The sequence below is a fragment of the Aulonocara sp. 'chitande type north' Nkhata Bay genome, linkage group LG4 (assembly GCF_057382095.1).
Source record: "Aulonocara sp. 'chitande type north' Nkhata Bay isolate Kocher_YH1m ecotype deep benthic linkage group LG4, A_spYH_male_GT1.1, whole genome shotgun sequence".
In the NCBI taxonomy this organism is placed as follows: domain Eukaryota; kingdom Metazoa; phylum Chordata; class Actinopteri; order Cichliformes; family Cichlidae; genus Aulonocara; species Aulonocara sp. 'chitande type north' Nkhata Bay.
In genome coordinates, this window is record NC_141347.1 from 26213476 (window position 1) to 26228039 (window position 14564).

Below are 14564 nucleotides of genomic sequence, written 5' to 3' on the forward strand. Positions count from 1 at the left end.
TTCTGAAAAGCACAGACCTGCTGTGGAAAATTACTCTTATAGTACAGCAGTGACTCACATTGAGGAGGTGCCCCTTGCTATTTTGTATGTAGCCTAATATCTGCAACAGTGTTTCAGTAATATAACGTTCAGTAACCACAGTTTGACATGTGATTCAGAGTGTTTTATCTATTAAAGAAAGGACAGATAAGGCATGAGAAAGTTAACTACTGGCATAACCCTGTCTTTTCATGCACATACACTCACTGGGCACTTTATTAGGTACACTTTGCTAGTACAGGATTGGGCCTTCTTAATTCCTTGTGGCACTGAGTCACAAACCCACCTCATCCCAGTGGTCTATTGAGATATTGAGATCTGTTGAATCTGTAGACGGCATTCCTGTACAGTGAACTCATCATGTTCCAGCAACCAGTTTGAGATGATCTGCACTTGGGAACATGGCATGTTTTCCTGCTGGCATGTTACGTCCCCACGAAGGAATTCTTCGAGTTGCGAGTGTGGTGGCCGGTAACAAATGGGTCCAGAACAGAATGAAAAGGAAAGCAGACAGAGGTGTTTAGCATATAATATGGTTTTATTGCAAATAATCTTAACACAAGGAGTCAGCAACGTCGCTGTATCAATAAGGCCAAAAAGAAAAGAAGAGATCAAAAACAACAAAGGAAACAACTAAAAAAAAAAAAAAACTCCACAACACAAAGAGGCACTTCCCACTTCTCACTCAACTGAACTCCTCACCACAGTGAGACATTTCCAAGGCCTATATGCCCATCTACTCACTCAACTTAAAACCACGGGTAGGACAAACACGCATTGGGACTTTTCCAACATCTAAAAAGACAATGTAGAGCCATAGGGAAAAACCACTTGCATCACACAGTTCTTCCCCAGCCTATATAATCTATATAATAAAGAGGTGATTGCTGACTGGGTCCAGGTGCCAAACGGGGTAATGAACAGCAGGTGCGTCGTGGCAAGAGGGCGGAGTGAAAAAGAGACAGAAGGGTGGGAGGAACAAAAGAGGAGGAGGCGGAGAGAGAAGACCACACCCACACAAGGGAAATTTCAAGAAGAGGCCCTGCTAGGGCCGTAACAAGGGTCATAAAGGGATGGACATGGTCAGTAATAAAACTGAGGTAGGCTGTGGTAGTTAAACGATGCTGCAGTTGGCACAAAGGGGCCTAAACTGTGCCAAGAAAATATCAGAATCAGAATCAGAAAGGGTTTTATTGCCAAATGTTGAGCAGGTTTACAACATTAGGAAATTGCTGCGGTGCTTCAGTGCAAACATACTGTCATAAATTGCGCTTAAATAGACATGAAAAAATAAAAGTAAGAAGAAGAATTAAAAGTGCTACGTAGAAAGATATATGCATGAGTGCAGGTGGTGATCAGTGCCAAACATGGAATGATGCAGTGAACACAGCGTAGGGTCATGTGTTAGGGGTGGGAACAGTCGTACGTTTATTGTTCATGTGTCCAACAGCAGAGGGGAAGAAACTGTTCTTATGGCGAGAGGTTCTGGTGCGAATGGACCGGAGCCTCCTGCCAGAGGGGAGCAGGTCAAACAGACTGTATCCAGGGTGAGAAGGGTCAGCTGAGATCCGAGCTGCACGCCGCAGTGTCCTGGAGGTGTACAGGTCCTGCAAAGATGGGAGTCTGCAGCCAATCACCTTCTCAGCAGAGCGCACAACACGCTGCAGTCTCTGTTTGTCCCTGATAGTGGCTCCAGCGTACCACACGGTGATGGAGGAGGTGAGGATGGACTCGATGATTGCAGTGTAGAATTGCATCATCGTCCGTGTTGGCAGGTTGAATTTCTTCAGCTGCCTCAGGAAGTACATCCTCTGCTGGGCTTTCTTGATGACGGAGGTGATGGTGGGCTCCCACTTCAGGTCCTGGGTGATGGTGGTACCCAGGAAGCGGAATGAGTCCACAGAGGTGATGGGGGTGTCAGTCAGGATGATGGGGGGGAATGGAGCTGTGTGCTTCCTGAAGTCCACAATAATCTCCACTGTCTTCTGGGCATTCAGCACCAGGTTGTTGTGGCTGCACCAGGACACCAGACGTTCAACAACCCCACAACCATGACATCCTGAACTGCTAATATGGTTCTTTCATGTTTTTCACATCACATTGTGACCCATCTGAATGTCTCACCAGAAATCAAGACTCATCGAATCCAATTTAGGTGAGCCTGAGTGAATCACAGTCTCAGCAAGTAACAGGTGGCTATTTGAGTGACTGTTCCCATCAGCTAGAAACAGACTGGCTGTTCTCCTCTGACCTCTGGTAACAACTAGGCATTTTATCCCTGAGACTCAGCTTGAGATTAAAGAAGTCTCTCATCATTCAATACTTTCTGTTTTGGAGACCATTCTCTGTAAACTCTAGAGGTGGTTGGGCAGAAAAATCCCAGCATATCAACAGTTTTTGAAACTCTCAGAAGCTGGCAGCAAGGCTTGCCATGTTCAAAGTCAAATGCACTGAGCTAACTGACTGATTAGATTATTTGCGTTAACAATTTGGTTGGACATTAGGCTGATTGCAGACCAGATATGGCGGTAGAAGAAACATTAAGAACAAATAGCTCTTCTGGTGTCTTGTTTTCTACTTATTTAGTAGTGACCACTAAAGGGTGCAACAAGCACCTTTGTGTGTGTGTGTGTTTGTTGTCAAATAAATGAGCATTACGTGTAAAACAGTATCTTTTTTATTGGAGTCACTGTTATATATTTCACTGTTAGTTTTATCAGGAAGTTTATTTTACTAAAGAAAGCTTCTGTAAGCAAGTTCATTAGCCTAATAGTTTATGTAAGCTGATATAAATACCTACAGTGACAGCCCAGTAATTAATAACATACATAATAAAACTGCAAGAGAGAAGCAATTCAATGATGATTTTAAAAGGTACACTGTTTTTAGAGCAACGTATTTGATTTAACATCTGTCTAAATGTTGCACTTGGCCATGTTTTCTGGGCTGGAATCAGTGTTGGTGAAACTGCTGCGAAGACATGAAACTGCCATGTACTGGAAGTTAATACGCTATAGCAGAATGTAAAAATGTCAAGGAGATTTATATATTTATCTGACTTGTTATCAGCGCTCAGTTCAAAAACCTGCATGTCTGATAGTGTGGAGGTTCATTCATGCCACTGGAATTGGAAGCTTACACATGCAGAAAGGTATACAGAGGTTTTAGAGCAACATATACTCCCATGCAGGCAATGTCTTTATTATTTCAATCTATATTAATGTGTACCCTTATGTCTATATATATCGCTACCATATTTCAAGAAGATAAATCTTGAAATATTAAAATAAAACCCTAGTTTTGAAAAAGTCAGGACGTTGTGTAAAATGTAAAGAAAAAAAAGCATGCAATGATGTGTATTTTATTCACAGCAGAACATAAAACATATCACGTGCAATGTACCATTTTAAGAAAAATGTTAACTTATTTTGACTTTAATGGCAACAACACCTCTCACACAAGTTGGAAAGGGGACAACAAAAAAGCTAATTATGTTAACTGTCAACAGGTCAGGAACATGTCTGGGTATAAAAAGTTTCACGGAAGTAAAGATGGGCAGATGGTTTAACCATCTGCAAAAAATCAAAAAACAATAATTGAACAATGTCAGAATAATGTTCCTCAATGTCAAATCCTAAAGGCTTGGAATCTCTCACCACCTACGGTACATAACATCATCAGAAGAGTCTGAGAATCTAGAGAAATCTCTGAAAAAAACAGAAAAACTCTAATGTTTGTGCCCTCGGGTGTCACTATATTAAAATGTTTCTATCAGGCATGTTGCTATCATGGAAGTCACTGAATGGCCTCACGAACACTTCAACATGGTATGGCCATGACCACAGTTTACCATCCAGAAATGAAGGTTAAAGCTCTATCATGGAAAAAAGATGCCACATGTGAACAAGATCCAGAAATATTTCTCTGGGTCAAAGGTCATGGAAATGGACAGACGCAAAACAAAACAAAACAAAAACAATCCAAACACAAAAACCCAAATTGAACTACAAAGAGTACAAAGAAGACTCAGGACTGCTGAACATTCGCCTCCCCAAATTCTAGCAGCTGGTCTTCTCAGTTTCCAGATGTTTATGGACTGTTGTTAAAATAAGGGGTTTGCTGCATGTGGGTAAACATGGCCCTGTACCACTTCTTTTGAGAAATATTGCTGCTATCAAACTCAAAATGAGCCAATATCTTTCTTAAAATGCTACATTTTCTCAATTTAAGTATTTGCAATTGCATTCTGTTTTTATCCTTTTCAGTATTGGGGTTGCAAGCTGGAAAAAAAGTTGCATGCCAGCAAAAATGTCAGTGAATTTTGTTTTATTAAAAAAATAAAATATTTTGTATGGGCCAAGTGGGAGGATTAGAGTATTGCTTTGTGGCATTCTAAAATTCTGCATGCAACAGCTTATTTAAAATGTGTGAATATATAGTATATAGTTCTGATTTCTGACTACACCTCACATATTCAAGTTTTACGAGTTCAGATTCAAAGCTTAAAAATTAGAGCTAGATTTCATGTTTTTCACCAGTGAACTGAAGACCCTGCTTCTCTGTAGCTATAAACCTGTCCTTAAAAGAATCTACCTGGGGATAGAGATTGCAATGAATGCCATGTCTTTTTGTAAACAAATTTAGATTTTCTCTGCATTCAAAGGGGTTTCAAATGTAACACTTTAATCACTATGCTGGTACCTGGTATAGGTGCAGATGAAACCCTGCAAAATGTACTTAATCTGTTAGTTTAATGGCACGAACTCACTACTCCTCAATCCTGGGTGTGACTCCATAAAGTTTAGATACTTTAGATAATTTCATCACCTCCCTGCCCAAGCATTTATGATGAACTGCAGTCATTAACAGCACCAATAAAATGCCTCAGGCACTGAGTTGGTACATCAGAGCTTGAGGCCACGTTACAGAAATACTTCCAGCCTGATTTACTTTGTTTGTGGTTGAAATAATTACAACAATAATCAATCTGTAGCTTGTTTATTGTGGGTTCGGGCTTTGGTAGTTGTGCAACTAGGGGTCAGTAGAGGCACTTTTCCTTCCTTTTGATCGAGGCCACCCTTTTCCTCTGTTTCCATCATACGCGTGTACAGCTTGCCGTAGACGCGCTGAAACCTGGGTAATACAGTCAAAGCGGCGGGAGAGCGGCAATTTATTCCCAGATTTATGAGCAATTGAATGATAGAAATATTGTTTTGGTGAGTAGTGTGAGCCTAGTCCTATAAGTAAGGCCTGCGTTTCGTGAAAGCACAGGTGTGTGATCCATAATAATTGTGGTAACCGCTTGTGTTGCGAGAGTGTTGCTTTTTAAGGTTCCCCGGGAAACTGCCCCTTCTTACCGCTCCAGAAAATATGGCGAAGGTACAGGTGTTGAATGTGGCTGTCCTAGACAACCCGAGTCCTTTCGGAAACCCCTTTCAGTTTGAAATAACCTTTGAGTGTATGGAGGACCTTGCTGAAGGTTGGTACCATTGCATAACAGCTGTCATTATCGCTTGTGTGAAGCTACAACATAAGTCTGCTAACAGCTACACAGTATTAGCTGTAGTAGCTAACTACTTTTTGTTGAAGTGTAAAGGGTAACGTTGCTTAAAGATAACATTAAAGTTGCATAACAGCATGGCTTAAAGCTATAACAAGGAGAGTGGACGCTTCTCGCACGTCCTGTGGTACTTATGAATATGGTAAAGCAATCTTATTGTTTCCATTAAGGGATAAAAAACAAGTTCAGTGCTAATTAGCCAACGTTTTAATGTTTGTGCGTAAAAATGTAAACAAAATATAGCTCTATTCAAGGATGGAAATCTAAAATTTTGTTTTGTTTTTTTTGCATTTCTTTGTGTAACTTTATGTGGACAGATTCTTTGTACGAGCACACAACCAAACTGAATTTATAAAGCTTTTGAAATATTAAAAACCATTGTGCACATTAACCTACATGTTTACATCTGTTCATCAGCTGATCAGTTCTTTGCTTAACAGGCTCATTTTTTAACAAAAAAATAATGTTTTTGTCACATCATATTTTTCTAATGAAGCACTCTATTGTAATATTTCCTGTTTATAGACCTGGAGTGGAAGATCATCTATGTCGGCTCAGCAGAGAGTGAAGAGTACGACCAAATCCTCGACTCGGTGCTGGTTGGCCCAGTACCTGCTGGGAGACACATGTTTGTGTTTCAGGTATAATTAATTGACACTCAGAAAAAGTAGTCACTATTTGTGACTAATCTGACCAAATCACAACAGCAGTGGAGCTCCACATATATTAATAGCTTTTTGTTGTTGTTTGTTTGCTTGCTTGTTTATCAGGCGGATGCCCCAAACACTGGATTGATTCCTGAAAGCGATGCAGTTGGTGTTACAGTAGTGCTCATTACCTGCACGTACCGCAGCCAAGAGTTCATTCGCATTGGTTACTATGTGAACAACGAATACACAGACCCAGAGCTGCGTGAAAATCCTCCAATCAAGCCAGACTACACACAGGTTAGGATCATGACTGATTTCTGAGATGCAATGCTACCACGACTGTCTATTTTGAATGTTATTGGTGTAAATTACACGGTAAAGGCCTATTTCCACTGAACATTTATAATTGCAGTCAAATTAAAAACCACCACAGGTCATTTGGCTATTTGAAGTAGACCTAAGTACCCTGAGAATCTAAAATGAGTCCCTTTTGGAAATAAATCTGAATTTCACTGGCCTGTTAGGTTGACAGTTGAAAATTTTGATGAGAAATGCATCACTCATTGTGACGCATGCACTGGAGGCAGACCATCGCTCAGTTATATTGAAGTCTTTTGGTACCACTCAGAGATTACAACATTTTTTGTTGTAATTGAAAGAAGAAATAAACAAAAATGACTAGTTCTTCAGATGTTATTAAATGAAAATTTACTATTAATTATTGAATTTCCAAAAATGGAAACTATTTCATAATTATTGCAGAGGTAATGTGCCAATGTTTACAAGAAGCATACTACGGCAGTACTGATTTCATTTTGGCGTTTTCACCTGCTCTTGTGTCAATCACAGATGTTTATTTTATACACAGAAAATGTTTAACATCTACATAGATATTTTGGATAATGCTCAAGTCAGTGGAGAGTGACTTTTTACACAAACTGGACTTTCATTACTTCAAATAGGTAGGCTTTGGTATACTTTGTAAAGGCTGGCCTCATTTAACCTTTATTTTCTAAACCTGAATTGCATTTTGAATAAGATTTTGCTGATTCTTTGTTACGATTATTTCCTCCATTTCCTGAAATATTTACTGTGCTGCAAAAACGATCCTAAAGGAGATTTTTTTTTCCACACCCATTTTTAATAGTGTTTTGTTCATTACAAAATACTGCTACAGACATATCTTTGCTACCATAAAGCTCAATATGAATATGTCCACAGCAGTTGTTTCCAAAACAAGTGTGGCGTTTCTTTGCATAAGTCAACTACTGACTTGTATGACAAGTTTGCAGGTAAGGTTTCTTTTGATGAGTCTTCCATGTAGGACCAGTCTGGACTACATTTCCAGCTCATTTGCGCTCATTTAATGGTTATCTTTTCCCTTCCTGCCCAAGAGATGTCTAGTTTTTGGAGATCCTTACAGGACTAACTACTAGAGATGGACCGATCCGATATTACGTATCGGTATCGGTCCGATACTGACCTAAATGACTGGATCGGATATCGGAGAAAAATAAAAAATGTAATCCGATCCATTAAATATCACGAAAGCACCTCACAAAACTTGCAACACGCCGTAACTCACCTCAGAACGTTAGCACGTCGGAGCAGTATGCATCACGTGATAGAGCGGCTGTGGCATGCGGGACCTGTGGTCTGGATAGCATTTGGAGTAGAGCTGGGCGATATAACATTTTTTCATATCACGATATGTTTTTTTCATTTCAGGCGATATCACGATATAAGCCAAATAACTATATTTGTAAGATTTAAATGTGCCGTTGCTCACAAGTAAAATGTGAAATAATCAGCAGCTTGTTTTTATTTAAATATTTATTTCCCATAATAAGTTCATCCATTAAGCGGACGCGAATGGATGGATGAAGTTCAACAGGGTAGATGTACTTAAGGAACATGAGACTTTTTCAGATAAATAAAGGCAAATATTGCAAACTACACAAAAGACAGCCGCTAAAGCGTTTAAGTTTCAAAATAGAACAAATGAAACAGACTAAATTGTCAATTCCACTTAGAAACAAAGTATTAATTCTAAAAATAAATCTTAGTTTGTTTTACAGAAGAACAGACAAAACTGACTAACTTTTGTCAATATCAAATAAACTGAGAACTAAAAGGAAATTCTCAATCTCTCCTTGTTGTATAGCTGAGCTTTTCAAACAGTTTTAACAGTTACTTTAGTCTGACAAAAGCCGAATGACGAATTAGCGCTTCCAGTCAGAGACTGAGGCTACGTCCACACGTACACGGGTATTTTTGAAAACGGAGATTTTCCGTTTTCGTTTTAAAAACTAATCCCGTCCACACATAAAGGCAGAAATGAAGGAAAACGCTGCTATGAACATGCCAAAGCAGCAGGTGGCGCTAGATTCCTAACCGTGCAGAAATACTGGCCAATCAGAAGTCTAGAAGCCTCGGTGGGAAAAAGTAAACAAAGCTGGGGCATAGAAGCAGAACAGAGTCGTATGTGTGGAGGGACAGTAACTGTGTGTATATGTAAGTATTTAAACACTGCAGAGAGTAGAATTAACAGTAACAGTATTGTAGAAATTCATTTCACCGAAACAATAACGTGGCGCACAGTGTGACGCATGCACCAGTTTATTGTATTTCCAGACTTGCTTTCGGCACAATTTACAGTGCACGCTACTCTGTTTTTTGTCAGACTTGAAATAGCCGAAATACCTTCACACTACGAAACTTCTATGGCTCTTCCGTTCGACAATCTCTCCGGCATTGGAACCATCATCTGTTTTCTCTTCGGTAACCTTCGGTCACGCTCGGTTGATTTTTCTAGTCGGCACACTCATTTCCTCCATTACCCGGGCGGTACGATGGCTGGCTGCTTCCCAAACAAATACACATGTGCGGCTTGGCACTTGTGCTGTACATAACAAGTCACACGACATGACGCTGCGGCTGTGATTGATTCGGCTCTGCGCTACTTAATTTGGATTGGCTGACCTTTTTCTTTTTTTTTTCTTTTTTTTTGTGTCCCGTTTGGATCTTTAGCCATCAGAATTGTTGTCTTAAGGCCAAGAAAGATGCCAAGCGGATTTATTTTACCAAGTGGATCATCATGGCCTTGCCATATTGGTCCATTTGATTGACCTTTATTATAATTATGAATTTATTTTATTTTCAGTTGCTACAAACGGGACAGACATGATTGGGGGATAGGACAGGGAGAAAGAATGAAAGAAAGAGAGGGAGAGAAAGAAAACCAAAGGGGAGAAGAGACGGTGAGAAGGGGGGGAAGAAAGAAAAAAAAAAACAAAACACCTGGGTCACCTGAGAAAGCAAACAACAAAGAGCAACATAATAAAAAACACGGCACCATCACAATAAACTAGCTAGCAGTAGATATCAGTAGATACTAAATAATAAACGATATTGTGCAGCACGCAAGATAGACAGCGCACAATGTGCTTTGAGGCAGCAGCCAAGAAAGCTTTAGTCCGCGTCTGTGAATACCCGTGTGTACACCTGTGTGCATACCTGTGTGGATCAGCATGCTTGTATTCCAAAGGTTTCTCCATGTAACGATCTGCTAGGGAGTGTGGGGAGCCACAGCCCCGTCCTCCAGGGTATGAAGCAGGTATGGAGGAGATCAAAACTCCAGACATCCAGAGGCCCCCAGAACACAAGAGACCAAGGAAGACCAACAGAGGGGCAGCCGCGCCACTGTCCCAGTAAGAGCTGAGGAGAGTCCCAGATGAGGGCTCACTCAGCAGCCGCGGAGCAGAAGCCAGGGGGAGTTGCAGTGACGCGCCCGTGAGCTCCGCCGGCAGCCAGCTGTGCCTGAGTGACCGAGCCCCAGGCCGAGAGGCCGGGGGCACCCCACCTCCGAAGTGGCCCGAGCGAGCCCCAGGCTCCAGGCCCCGATAAGCGGCCGCCAAGGAGTGAGCCGGTGTGTACCCGGACGCCCACCCCCAGACACAAAGAACCACCAATGCACCGACACCTGAGGGAGTCCGCCACTGGCAGGGGAAGTGGTGGGTGGAGATAGGCCTCCAAACCTTGGAGGGCCTGAGATGTCCCCAGAGAGGTGGCGTTTGATACCCAACCTGACATATAGACACAGACATACAGGCACACACAGATACAAACATCCATTCCCACCCTCATGCTCTCATATGCACTTACTCCACACTCAACCAACGTGGAGACAGACATAAAGAGACGCTGTACACACGATCACACTCCCCAAGCGTACTCTACGAACCGGGTCTAGGTACCCTTGCCCCTGGAGGGGGGAACTGCACCCAGACCCAGGTGGTGTTATCCTTTTCCCTGCGGTGGGGAGAGGCAGACCGCCCCGACTCCGCAGCAGCAGGGAGGCCCCACACTCCAGACCGCAGTTGGACGGCCAACTCCTCCTAGCCCCCCCGCTCCAGCAGGCCGCAGAGAACGGGGGTGAGAGAAGACTCCAAACCTCCCTCCACCCGCTCATTGTAGTGTTGATGCATGTGTGTTCTAAGGTGCAATTAAAACCCAGGAAGGCATGGAGCTACCTGCCAGAGAGCAGCAGGTAAGCGCATAGTCCCTCCTGCTAGCCCTCAATGTCTACGTGTATTCAAAATTGAGAGGTGGGCAACGACGCCAGGGGTGAGGTGTACACCCTGATGGTAAATTGGACTCCGTGATTGTGCCCACCCCCAAGATCCTATATGTATGTGTAATGAGAGTGTGAATAATGTGAATGTCTAAGTTGTGGGATAAAATTGAGGCAGAGGCAGCTAGAAGGGGACAGAGGGGGGGGTAGCCTCCTCTGCACCCTGGTGACATACCCCTACTCCAAGGCCCTGCATGTGTGGGTGGTTGTGGTGGAGCGGCGAGGTCTATCGCGATAGTTTAATTTCTCTATCGAGTAAAAGTTATATCGCGATACATATCGTTATCGTTCTATCGCCCAGCTCTAATTTGGAGCTTCGCTAGCAACCTGGCATTTCATCTCCGACAAAGTTATCCCCGAGAGAAGTAAAGCAAGTGTGTAAGTCCATCTCTGAATGTTTGTAAAGCATTCCCGTGTTAAGCTTAACGAGCGACTGCCTCTCGCTCTCCGGCTGCTACTTCAATCGTGAAACTGCTTAAATGATCAGCTGATCGGCTTTTCTGTCGCGAGTCCGTCTTTGTTTTTGGCCCACTTTGCACCAGAAAGAGGAAACCAGCGGCTGAACAACAGCAGCACGTTTAAGCTTGATAAGCTGTTGTTAGAATTTATTTAATATTACTTTCTACACCAGGATCTTTTTCTACGTAGCTGACGCTGGTAACTGTGCAGGGGCGGATCTAGCAAAGTTTAGCCAGGGGGGCCGATAGGGCATTAACTGGGAAAAGGGGGCACAAAGACATACTTTTCTTTCTTATTCTCATTTAAAATGTCGAGCTTTTAATAAATAATTATCTGACACACAAAGTTTTAATTTGATGTAAAATGAATAGAAGTCAATTACTGTATATAGTGACTATTAAGTCTAATATATATACCCTAGTAAGCTATAGTACTTTTTCCTTTGGGAAGGTACCATCTGTGCAGTCTGCAATTTTGTTGAAGAAAGATGTTGAATCTATTTAATATTTCTTGAAAAATAATTGATTTCTGTGCATTTTTTTTCACACTGCATCAAATTAAGGTTGATTACGTCGATTAAGCATCATGAGGTGGCGCGTGAGGGGTGGTTCCCTATTTTTTATTTATTTATTTTTGTTGTTGCTGGGAGTTGGAACCCTATTAGTTAGGTTGCTTAATATTTACGCTAAGTACTCTTTAAAATACCAGAATAGGGAGGATGGTGTAGGTTTAAGTTTATTAGATTGATCAGTATTGCTGAACTATGAAATATTTTTTTTGTATACAGGTATAACAGAATAGCTTTAGTGTAGTTGTTGTTTTAAACTTGAGTATGAACTTGCAGACTTGCAAAATGCAGCAAGATATTTTAAAAAACAGTTTTGTTGATTAAAAAACACTATATCGGATTCATATCGGTATCGGCAGATATCCAAATTTATGATATCGGTATCGGTATCGGACATAAAAAAGTGGTATCGTGCCATCTCTACTAACTACACTTCCTGTGAAGCAAGTGACAGTGTTTTAACATTTTAAAAGAACACTATCTACTTTGAGTGACTCGAAATTGAACCATCTCATTTGCCAAAGAAGACTTGTTGTTGTTCTACATTAGCTTAGTGCAAGAGTTACATTGTATTTGCAGATAACTTCAATGGGATTTTATTGTAAAAATCAACCCTACTTTTTTTTATGCAGAAATTAATCAAATATCTAATTGAAAATGAAATATATGATACGCTTTGCAACTATTACCATACATATGGAGCAGCATGGTGCACTACTGGAGCCCTGAAGTTGAAGCCTTTAATTCAGCAAAGCTTGCACTTTGGAACAAAAAGCGTTGTGAAAGTTCGATTATGACATTCCTTCAGTGGCTTATTCTGTGCCACTGTGAGATTTGTGGTCATAGCAAAGGGTTTTGATTGAAGGTGTCAAATTTTTAAGGTGGCTGACATCTGTGATTAAAACCTTTCACTTACAAATGCAAAAAAAATATCTAAACAGCTTACTCCGATTAGAGTTGCAAAGTTCTTGTTTCCTGTGTGAGTTTATGTGATTAGCTATTGTGAAGAAAGAAAAAAAATACCACACTGTGCCTTTGTACTACTGGGTTCACTCTTTCCTGCCCTGAGTCTAGAGAGCACATGGAGTCAGATGCATTTACACCAGCAGCGTGCCTGTTTTGATGTTGGAGCTAACAGAAAATCAATTAGTAGTCAGGGTAAATGGTAAAGACTTTCAAATGCTGCCAGATACAGTTGTTTGTTTTTTTTTTGGTTTTTTTTAATGTTCATGTACACTTCTAATATCACACTTGGTCTTAAATGTTACACTAGCGTACACTAGTATAATGAACATTAATTAATGTCATATTAATGTTATTTACACTGACATGCAGAAATAACACAAATACACGATGAAGATGAAATAAAACTGCCTTAAATTGTGGTCCAAATGATTCTATTAAAGATGCTGTGTTAGGTATTCCTAAAGAACTTGTGCAAAGAATTTATTTTTATGTTTTTCCTTTTTCAGCTGCAGAGAAATATTCTAGCTTCAAACCCACGTGTCACCAGATTCCATATAAACTGGGAAGGCTGCACAGAGCGAATGGAAGACTGTGAAAATGTGGATCCTTCTTCAAACTCCATGCTCCCGCCATCCTGTCTCCCTGGCAAGGCCCCACCTTTGGGTGTACTCCCAGATAACTCTATGGACTGCTTATAAAGATGGCCCCTGCCCTAAAAAGGTGACGATTCACAGCCCGAAACCTTACTTTTGAACAATGCCTATGGACATTCAAGTGGGAATAAAGGATGTGTACACATCCCTGCCTTATAGCTGCCCTTTATTTTCCCGAGACTTCTCAAACATGAGTTCTCACCCTGGGTTTCAAACAAGCACTTGTTCCAAGGAAGATTATGAGTGTCTGACTGGAATGAGTGTTATTTATAGTTGGATAGTTCTTTCCAGTGTTGAAAGCAATATTGCAGGAAACCTCAAATATGAAGCGATAAAACGGAACTGAAACGTAACAAAGCTGTTGAATGATCCACCTTACTTCCTTTCTTGGTGCACAATGGACTTGTACCTGTTTATGAAGATTTCAGCACTGAAGCAATAGGAAATTAAATTGCAGTTTGATAATCTGCCATTGTATTTGTGTTCACAGTGCACTTACACTTACTTTTCCCATTTGACTGTGGAGTTTTGTATGGCTTATATCGCTTCATGGTTTTTTTTCCTCCTTTTATTTAGTAATTTTGTGTTCCAAATAAAAGAACGGTGAATTTGTTATATCTGTATGAGTGGGTTTCTAATAATTACTTGGATTCGATCTCCACTTGTTAGATATAGGTAACAAGTGCTAGGTTTATAAGTATATTCCACACTTTTATCATATTGCAAGCGCAGTATCACAAATACAAGTGTGAGTATCCCCTCATATTTTCACATTTTACTAAAAATAGTATGTATTAACGTCACAACCAATCACAGATTGCTATGGTAAAGGGGGTGGCTAGGCCACAGAAACGAAAAACATTGCACTGCAAATATGAGGATTATTGCAAAAGCATCTGATTTGCTTTCGCTACAATAATCTCTCAGATAAATAAAGAAAAGCTGTTAATTTGCAGTCAAAATCGAAAGACGCGGTAACTGTTATTGGCATTTTAGCTACTGGCAAGTCCGGGAGGCGGGACGAAGTCGCTTGACA

The 14564-nt window shown here is 40.9% G+C and overlaps 1 protein-coding gene across 1 annotated transcript; it reads left to right on the forward strand.

Moving 5' to 3' along the window:
* The first annotated feature begins 5148 nt into the window (after positions 1 to 5148).
* On the forward strand, positions 5149 to 14141 carry asf1ba (anti-silencing function 1Ba histone chaperone). The gene is made up of 5 exons (XM_086289447.1): positions 5149 to 5255; positions 5354 to 5518; positions 6125 to 6240; positions 6370 to 6546; positions 13382 to 14141. The coding sequence occupies exons 2-5, from the start codon at positions 5410 to 5412 to the stop codon at positions 13571 to 13573; spliced, it is 594 nt and encodes a 197-aa protein (XP_086145573.1). The 5' UTR covers positions 5149 to 5255; positions 5354 to 5409; the 3' UTR covers positions 13574 to 14141.
* Positions 14142 to 14564: the final 423 nt, after the last annotated feature.

Excerpts from the sequence above, each read along its gene's own strand:
- asf1ba (XM_086289447.1), top strand. The coding sequence starts at position 5,410 with ATGGCGAAGGTACAGGTGTTGAATGTGGCTGTCCTAGACAACCCGAGT. Across the intron at positions 5,519-6,124 it reads TATGGAGGACCTTGCTGAAG|ACCTGGAGTGGAAGATCATC; the intron begins GTTGGTACCATT and ends TCCTGTTTATAG. Across the intron at positions 6,241-6,369 it reads GACACATGTTTGTGTTTCAG|GCGGATGCCCCAAACACTGG; the intron begins GTATAATTAATT and ends CTTGTTTATCAG.